This window comes from Xiphophorus hellerii, chromosome 5, assembly GCF_003331165.1.
Source record: "Xiphophorus hellerii strain 12219 chromosome 5, Xiphophorus_hellerii-4.1, whole genome shotgun sequence".
NCBI classification, from domain to species: domain Eukaryota; kingdom Metazoa; phylum Chordata; class Actinopteri; order Cyprinodontiformes; family Poeciliidae; genus Xiphophorus; species Xiphophorus hellerii.
In genome coordinates, this window is record NC_045676.1 from 20,548,385 (window position 1) to 20,558,016 (window position 9,632).

Consider the following 9,632-nt stretch of genomic DNA (forward strand, 5'->3'; position numbering starts at 1 on the left):
CTGAGGCAATTGGAGTATGTCTGCTTTATTAAACGTAACACCCCAACAATAATTTCTTATTGCTTTCGAAATGTCCCTGTTGAATTCAACTTTTGAAATGCATGTGACCAAACTGGATCTTAAAAATCTCACGCTGACCTTTCAGCTATTCCATTTCACAACAAACTCATGAAAACAACAGATGGCTCTGTTGGTCAGTGGGAGTTCATCTTGAACGCGCTGTGTGAGTACATGTAAAAGTGGGATTGAAATTGCTTAGTGCTCTTCACATAGCAGATTTGCAGGGCGCTAGACAGCTGATTAAAAGAGCCAAAAGCTGCTAAATATGGCAGAGAGGACTCATAAAACTTTGACATTTGCATCACCCGACCTTTCGTGTATGCGCCTCACACACCGTAGCACCAAGAAGATGATTAATGTCAGACCTACGTAAAAGTTTTCAGAAATCTTATGCATCTTCCCAATATGTATGTTTCTTTTCAGTTCTCAATATCGATTGATATTTAATGTTAATAAAACAATGACAACAAAGTGAAGTTGGTCAAACGAGGTTTAACAATTTGAAACAGAGTAGCCGTCTACTCTGACTTTGAAGTCATGGAAATAAGTTGACCTTCAATTCATCAACTAATCAAACTAAAATAAATGCTTATGTTGCATTTTGGGGCATGAAAGGCCGTTTTGAATTCACACCACTTGGACTGTAATAAATTTAAGACTAGACTTTGACTCCAGATGCAAATTAGCTTATGCTCTTGGTGACATTTATGTTTGAGTTGTACGTTGTACCTTTCAAATAAAGTTTATTATTGTTAGCTTATTTATTACTATACAACACCCTTCCTTTTTGAGCCTTCCAGTGACGGTCGTCCTTCAGTGCTTATTATTGACCTGCAGCATTACACAAGTGCACTTCAGCTGGAAGTTATGAACTACTGTCTAGTCATTTTCCTTCAGGATTCATGATTCCATCAATTAGGCTATAAAAATATTCACCCTGGGGATCTACAGTATTTTATCCTCTTTATTACTTTTACAAATCAATCTCAATCAATAAAACTTGGCTTTCTTGACCCACACAAAAAAGGAGAAGCCTTCAATGTCAAAGTTAAAACTGATTTCTACAAAATAATGACAACTAAATACAAATTATATTACATAAAATAAGGCCTTGCATAAATTCAACAGAGGTCCAGCCAATTGGTGCTAGTTTTCCACTTACTGTGAAATAGGAGAAATGGAGATCACCTAAGTGATTGTAGTATAAAGACATCTGTGTCTTTATACTGGAAGGCTCATTCACTGGTTCATAATTATTCCTGGCCAGACAAAAAAAACAACAAAAAAATAAACACTCCAAGCAAATCAAAGAGAAAATGCTACTGAAAATATAAGTCGGGGGATGGAAACAACCTTCTCTAAAGCACTGAACATATCAGACACCAAACACTGCACATCACCACAAACAGTCCATGTGGGGATAGAGTGTCTGAGGAGAAGAGCTGGCAGAGGCTGAACAGTTTAGCAGGAAGAGCGGAGGAAAACAGCTGCGCCTGCATGCAGCCTGATGGAGACCTGTCCACACAGACTGCGTGCTGCGGAAGGCGCATCTACTAAATACTGACTTGAAGGTGGTGAATGTTCATGCAATCACTTATTTAATGTTTCATATTTTTATTTAATTGTCATCACTTTTCAAGAACTCATTTTTTTATTTGACATTAAGGGTTTTTTCTGTCAAAAATAAAAATGTTTAATCAGAATTGATTTATAAAAGCAATATAAAGGGCAAAAACAGTTCAGGTTCTGACAATTATCCTTTCTTCTTATTAAAAGCAGGTCAGATGTATTTTTTTTTTTTTTTGATTCTACAAGCAATTAAAGCTTTAAATGAAATAAGAGGAAGTCAGTTTTGCAGCTGGCCTGGTCAAACCCAGTAGGTTATGTGCTTGTGTGGATCAACAGACAGAATAAAATACTGAAAAAAACATTTTAATCACACTAATTACAACTTTATCATGAGTAATTTTATAAATAAAAAGAAAAAAATCCCGCTAAACAAACCATATGGTTGAAATTGTACAAAACAGTGAGAATTAATGTTACATCCTTTATTTCCTAGTGCTCCCCACTCATCCACAGTCTTCTTACTAATATATTAACCCAATAAAATTTAAAAGTCACTGTCACTGATTTATCCATACATAGAAATAAAGATTGGTTATAAAAACTTTGCCGTTTTAGCGGAGATTAGTTATAAGCTGAATGTTTGAGTGAATGACAACTCTGTCAAAGTTTGGGCTTGAATTTTTTTTTTTTAAGGGATTTTATGGAGAAGCTGCTGGGAGAGGAGCCTCCTGAGCTGAGCCACCTCCTGAGACAAACTGCTGATGTGCGACCTCAGACTCACATCTCCTGATGCTGAGAACTTCCTGTTTGACTTCTGGTGAAACGAGGAGTCACCGAGTCCACAGGACGAGTCCCGGACCTGCTGCTGCTGCTGCTCACACCCATAAGGAGGCTGGACCGCGGCCTGACCAGCCCATCCCACCTGCTGGGCTGTTTTTACCTGGATGTTCGGCTCCACCATGGCTACAGGTGGGCCAGCAGGTCTACTATCAGGTGATGAAGACATCCTCCCATCGGGTGGACTTTTGAACCGGAGCTTGTGTGGGAGGTTCCTCAGACCGTCGGATGAGTCTGCTCTCCCGCTCGCTGCCTCACACACCTGTGGATGCTTTGTTGGTGGAGGCCTGACCCACTCATCCAGTGTGTCATCATAAAACCCAGTGCTGTCTGCCTGTGGGACACATGGACGGATGCTGGAGTCTCTACTGCCAGTCTGTGGAGACGTTTCTGTCCAGACACCCTGCACAGGCTGGGTGTGGTCGGCGTTGTAGTATGAGAGGCCATCGGTGTTACTGGGGGTCAAACTGGGTGGTGTGGACAATGGCAGGATGGACACATCAGACGGGTCCTTGACCATCCCGAAGTGAAACTTGAGGGCCAACACCTCGGCCTTCAGGCGAGCATTCTCCTCCAGCAGACCCAGGATCCTGCGCTCTAGCACCATGTCGTTCGCCCGCCTCTTCTCCCTGGACCTCTTGGCCGCCTCGTTGTTTTTCCTTCTCTTGTCCCAGTAGTTTTCGTCTTTCCTCTCACTGGGGGTGAACTCACGCTTGCGACGCACACCGTCGCCGTTACTCTCGTCGAAACCTGCTGCAGCAATCTCCTCTGGACTGGCAAGGCTCTCCTGAAACTCCAGTCCGAAGGAGCGGGGCTCGTATGTCTGCATTTTGAGGTTGGAAACATTTTTCTCAACGTAGGATTCAGAACTAGAACCAGAACCAGAACCTGGTCGACCATGATCTACAGACTCTGCATGGGGCATAGGGGGCATCACGTCAAAAACAGGACCCAGAGCTGCCATGTTCAAACTGGACTGCTCGGCTAGGGCTCCACCTAGAGGCGACAAACACAAATGCATGATGTGAGAATTACAGCGAGAGCCAAAAGTGCCACAACCAAGCAAATAATAAAACTTTTAATAAATAGAAAATATATTGAGTCAATTTATCAAACAGATAATTAAACACTGTATAAATTATTAATTAAAACTTGATTTCAACATGTGTCCCATTCTACAGCTCATAAAAAATACTTAACCATGTACTTTAAAAATTACATTTAATGCATTTTGGTGGAATAGATATAAATTATTAAGTAAGTAAAAAGTAAAAATCAAATAGTTATTCATAGCATATATTAAATTAATGAGATATGTGCTTCCAGCTGTATTTAAAGGATTTTGTTTATAAATAGTTATTTATTTTTGCCATTTTGGTCCTTGACAACATCATCTATTAGGCAACAAAAACATTAAAAGTTAAATATTAGATAAGAGCATTAGGTAAAAGCATGCCATAAGTAAACCTTAGACTTTATGTGCCAATTCAAATAATAACAAAAAGTTCATAAGCATCCCGATCAGTTAGTGTAAATTAGGTATGGCAATAAAAATCCTGAATTCTCCCCACAACTGAATATGTTGCCTTAAATCAGAAAAATTGTTTCATTTCAGATAAATAAGAAGGAAAACCCCCTCAGTGACACAGAGAGAAGAGAAACTCTGACTCACCTCTTCTCTAAAACTTTATGAGGATGAAAACCCGAAGCCTTGCAAGTCGTGTGGCTGTTTGAGCCCCTCAGAGTCCTGCATCTCTCTGGCATCTCCTCCTCCAGCAGCGGCAGCTGCTGGTTCGTCTGGGGTTGGATCCTCACCCTGAATAACCTCCTCCCTTCTCCCTCCACTCCTCCTCCGCCTCTTCATGACGGGAAGCCAGCTGGACCAAAAGAGAACTGCCACCATCTATGAACTGCATTCATAGAAAGAAAAGACTGCATTATGCTTATGAAATTATGCTGTTATGTGATAACAACAACACATGAAAATGTGCTAAAAAGGGGAATATGTTATTTTATTGTTTGTTGTTGAAAGTCACCTTATGTGAATCACCATCAGTGCATTTCTCCAACTCACAAACTGACTTAAAACAGTGGGATTTGACTCTAGTTTTCTGTTTTTCTCATGTTATGGTTGTTTTAATAAGCAGAGGTCAAAGAGTAAAGCTTTGATTCCTCAAGGCATTTATTTAAATTGGCTGTTGCACGATGGTACTATATTGCCCGCAGGAAATAAATAAGTATAATCAGACCATCTTTAATTTATTTTAGGTTACACTCCAGTAAAAAGTGGCTATTCAAGCAGTTACTCAAATAAGAGTAAAAAAGTATTTGGTAAAAACGCTACATAAGTAATGAGTAACTGATGATAATATCTAATTTAAAGACTAAAATTTAAAAAAATACAAATGAATGACATAATTGCAAAATAACAACATAAGGCAGAAGAAATATTTGATAAAATTATTATTTTTTTCAACATACACTTAAATGAAAACTTACTGTCTATATTTTAGAAAAGGGTAAGGTACATCCAGCGATAATAATGCACAATTTACTGAATATTTATTTGAAATGGCTCAGCAGATAGAAAATAGCATGTGTTGCGCGGATTTGTCACTCAAAATTATTGTAAAATATATAGAATTGCAAATAAAGGAGGAAAAAAAACTTTTAAAGTTTTCAAATAAACATGCACAAAAAGAACAAGACTTTATCTTAAAACATGAAAAACATGAAGCGATACTTAATCAAAACATGATCATAATCATCATTCTTTAGGTTTTACTGCAAGGGAGTAAGACTTCCTAAATTTTATTATATGAAATTAAGCTTTTTATTATGTATATGGAGGTACTTTTATCAGCTGACAATAAAAAGCCAAATTTGTTTTTATTTTCCTAATTCTACCAAGATAATAAAAAAAAGTGCTGTTTCTTTCAGACATGTTTTGAAAATGAGAAACAGAGCTTCAGATACAAAAAGAAAAACATTTGCAGGTCTTCTCGAAAGATTAAAATCAATGCTGCAGGAACCTTTTTGCTTTGCGCAGCTAAGCTATAAGGTAATGAGAGGCGCCTCGGTGGTTCTGCACAATACAGTGTAAGTAATATAACCAGATCCATACAGAGAATCAATGAGCCCGATTCAACGCCTTCTCTTCAACGTAAAGGCGGGCTGTTGTGTAATGCACAAAGAAAGAGCATCTGAGGACAGTGCAGTGCTGGAAGTTCAGCTGAGGCTAGACGAGTTGAATGACAACAGCAGCATTGTTCACTCTGCCGGACGACGACACTTCCTCCCAAAACAGGGAAGCGGTTCCCATTCAGGCTCTTTGTGTCAGTCTCATTAATGTATATTTCTCTCCTTTTCTTCCTGAAAATCCTCTTGGCAATTGAGTAACTGTAATCCTTTCTCTTTGACCATGACACAAAGGGGGAAAGCCAGATACGCAAAATCACTGCAGGATAAATAAATAAGCTTCTGGGAACACGTTTCAGTACAAGTTTTCTCACCAGAACTTAAGTGGATTATCATTTTTGCAGTTATAATTATATCACACACTGAATACGTGGGACACCTGGCAAAGATGTGTTAAAAAAAACAACCTTTATTCCTCAGTTCCCTCAGTTTATTTTACTACCCTTACAATTCATTAGAAATGTTCACATTCAAACAAAAACAATTAAAAGGAAAAAGTAAATTACACAAATTTCACAGGTTAGCTAAATATTAGCTAAATCCATCTTCTGTTTTCTAAAGTTTAAACAGAAAAAAGAGCTAAATCCAACCTTCAATTTCAGCAGAATATATTCAGAGGTAAAAAAAAAAATAAAAAATCAATCCAACTTTGAGAAATATTTAGATTTTTATTCTTTTTGCACAATTACAAGAGCACCTATCAATTCCTATAAAACCAATGAGACAAAGCATTCCTTATATTCCTATTAAATTTTTCAAGCTGAATAATATACTGGACTTTCAAATGACTAAACTTGGACAACCCATTTATCTGGGGTATAAATAAGATGTGACATAGAGTCCCATTTCCCTTTGCCAATATTCAAAGTGGGAAAGACAAGAGGACATGTTGCTCAAGCTGCTCCTTATATATATTTAAATAGGTAAAACAAAACAGCAACTCACCTAAACTTGTTGAACGTCAGAACAATAACTTAAAAAAATAAACTTCACCCGTATTCATAGGGAGATTGAGAGCACAACATGAACATTTTAAATCCAACTTTTCTCATCCTCACTAAACCTGGTCTTTTTTTTTCTCATAACCATTTATTCATGGTAAGGAAAGAATGGACCCTGTAGAATGTTGCAGAACTCTAGCAAGGTGTAGCATCTTCAGTTTACACAGATTTAACATAATAACACTTTCTGCGAATGTTTGTTTAGAAGAAATGCCAGGAAAAACACTTCTGTCTTCCCAACAAAATTGTAAACAAACAGAGTTTGTAAACTAAAGGACTTTTTGACAATAAAAATACCAGATGGGTGTGGCATAAAGGGTGAATCAATGTAGCAACAAAAAGAAAATACATTTTATGATAAATTAGAAATATAACTCAGTTTATTGCTGTACCTCCATGTTTGGCGAGATTTAGAAAGTTTGTGCAAAAAGCCGTCTGAAAACTATCCAAATAAAAATGGTCGAGGTCCGTGAAGTCTATTTTTCTGTCACTTTTCAGAACAATCTCACTCAGCCAAAGTGCTGTGACAGCTACATAAGCACACTATGAATAAACATGAGCAAGGCGCGTCCTGCAGGTGAAGTTTCATTACATCCTCGAAGCTCGGCGGTACAGTGACCTTGTTTGACTCTGTCCACGTTCACTGGGGTTCAAATCAGCTCACAATCCCCTCACACTCAGCCTGTGTCTGCAGCAGCTTTATTACTCTAATCCCCAAGCAGGCGCCTCAAATTTTGAAAGGTTACACAATCACTGGAGCGTTGCCATGAGGTGCACAGTACTGTATTGCTGCAGTGAAAACAATCAGGGATGCTGCACTGTGAGAGAAAAGGAGTTTACCAGTTTGTGTTCTTCCCATTACATCTACTTTCTTATTATTCTTTTCAGATCAAGATCCCTCCAAGCCCAGGGAAGCTGGTACAACATAATGTTTGTTAGTGTACTTTTTAAAGTATCGTTTAAGGTTCTCCAAAGTAATCTTTCCCCCTTTTTATCACACATGGATGAATGGTCGTTCTTTATGCTGCGCCAATTAAGGGATCGTAGATCCTGATTATCCTGTTTAAGCTCAACCTTTAACAACAAAATTCCTTCAGATTCCAAGAATATTTTAACGACCCTTTGTGGAAAAATCAAAGCAAACCATTTCTAATTCCTCTTTCCTCATTTGATTTCTCTAGTTGGTTTTCTTAATGATTTTTTGTAAAAAAAATTAAAAAAATTTCCTGTTATATATGTGTGACTGATGTTTCAGTCACACATCAGACAAGTGACTGAAATTCACTTACAGTAAAAATATAGTTTTATTTACTTTTATTTTATTCTTAAAATAAGTTCAAACAACTTTAATGACTGGACATTTTAAATTAGCATTTTCTATCAAATCTTTGTCCTTTTTTTTTTTTCATTAACCCAACTTTTTAGTTGACTGAGAGTGCACACATTTAGTTAACCTTGTCAGTCTGCTAGACTTTGCTTCAGAGTTGCTAGTTACCATGGAGATGCTGCTGGATCAGACAAGAGTCACAGCTGCATCAGTTCCCTTTAAATACCACAACCATTTAGGTGAGTAATGCCACTATCTGATCGTAAGAGGCGGTATTTGGTATTATTTATTCAGCTTTTCTTATGACTCAACAAGGTTTGGTTTTTTTATATGTTGCTAATTAGCACTATCTTAACCGGTGTTGTTAGTTTAATCTTTTGTATAAACCATTTTGTTGGTATAAATCATTTTATGTTTACAGTGTCTGAGTCTGATCAGCCACTATTTAAGATTTCCTCATGTCTTCTTTGTTGAACTACGTTGAACGTTGTTTTGGGTCCAACTTATGATATCTAAAACATATTTGACATTTTTATAAATCAATTTTTTTTTCTCTAGCTTGGTTGTGCAGTCCCTGACTAGGTATAAATAAACAGCAGGTAGATTGTTGACATTTAACGTATATAGAGGATCTTGACGGGAAAAAGTTATATCGTCACTTTCTTAAATTAATAGTCATTTGTTGACAAAAGTCATTTTTTCAATAAAAATCACCACCTGTTTCTTCCAAAAGATGTTTTAGGCAAACAACAAAAAAGAGACACTTTTGGCAAATATAAATAAATAACATAGGCCATTTTTTTAGAAAGATGACAGAGTGATACATGCACCACTAATCCATCCGTCTGTCCGTCCGTCAGAGGAAGAAGAGGCAGCAGCCTGAGGCCCGGTCTTCACTCTCTCCAGCTACTTGACCCAGCTCCTCCAAGGGCATTCACACATACACACATTTACGATTATTTTTTGCTTGATGACAATTTTTAAAAAAATAATAAATTACTCTTTTATTGAAGAGACATAATCTTATACTCAAATATTCAGAAAAATATTACTTTCAATTTGAGTACATTCATCTTCTGAACATGGAAAAACACACTGAGAAGTAAAAGTGTTTTTTTTTCTAACATTTTCAGTGTAATAAAATATTACTGCTCTAAAATATAAAGTTTTTTACACATCTCCAGGTGTGTTAATTAATTTTTTTTTCACATAAAGCCAGTCCTCCTTTTGCACAGATTAAAGCTCTGTACAACTGTATGCGGGTTCTGCAAATTTGGATAAATGGAAACTTTCATCACTGTCATTCCTCACTGTATGTGTGCGGTATGTGCCAAATTTTGTGACACTGGCACAGAGCGCGTTTCACAACATCCTGTTGATTCCCACCATGACATAATCAGGATGAATCAGCGGGTGCTCAGTTACATAAGCAGATTGTCATCCAGAAACACAGTAGACTCACCTACCAGTCACTAACATGGCATGAGAAGACTGCCACCTACAGGAAGCAGCTGATACTTCAATTTGTTTATTTACATTTTTTGAAAGTTTTTCTTCTCACAAATCTTTTTACTAGAGTCATAGTCAATTATTTTCTGGGGGATCAAACAACCAATAATAATTCAACATACTCTGAAATG

The 9,632-nt window shown here is 37.3% G+C and overlaps 1 protein-coding gene across 1 annotated transcript; it reads right to left on the bottom strand.

Moving 5' to 3' along the window:
- Positions 1 to 1,849: 1,849 nt before the first annotated feature.
- On the bottom strand, positions 1,850 to 4,298 carry LOC116719408 (uncharacterized). Its single transcript, XM_032561916.1, has 2 exons — positions 4,139 to 4,298; positions 1,850 to 3,462 (listed from the first exon to the last, which is right to left on the bottom strand). The coding sequence occupies exon 2, from the start codon at positions 3,428 to 3,430 to the stop codon at positions 2,318 to 2,320; it is 1,113 nt and encodes a 370-aa protein (XP_032417807.1). The 5' UTR covers positions 3,431 to 3,462; positions 4,139 to 4,298; the 3' UTR covers positions 1,850 to 2,317.
- Positions 4,299 to 9,632: the final 5,334 nt, after the last annotated feature.

What these genes read in the sequence shown, in the direction of transcription:
- LOC116719408 (XM_032561916.1), bottom strand. Translation starts at nt 3,430, where the DNA reads ATGGCAGCTCTGGGTCCTGTTTTTGACGTGATGCCCCCTATGCCCCAT.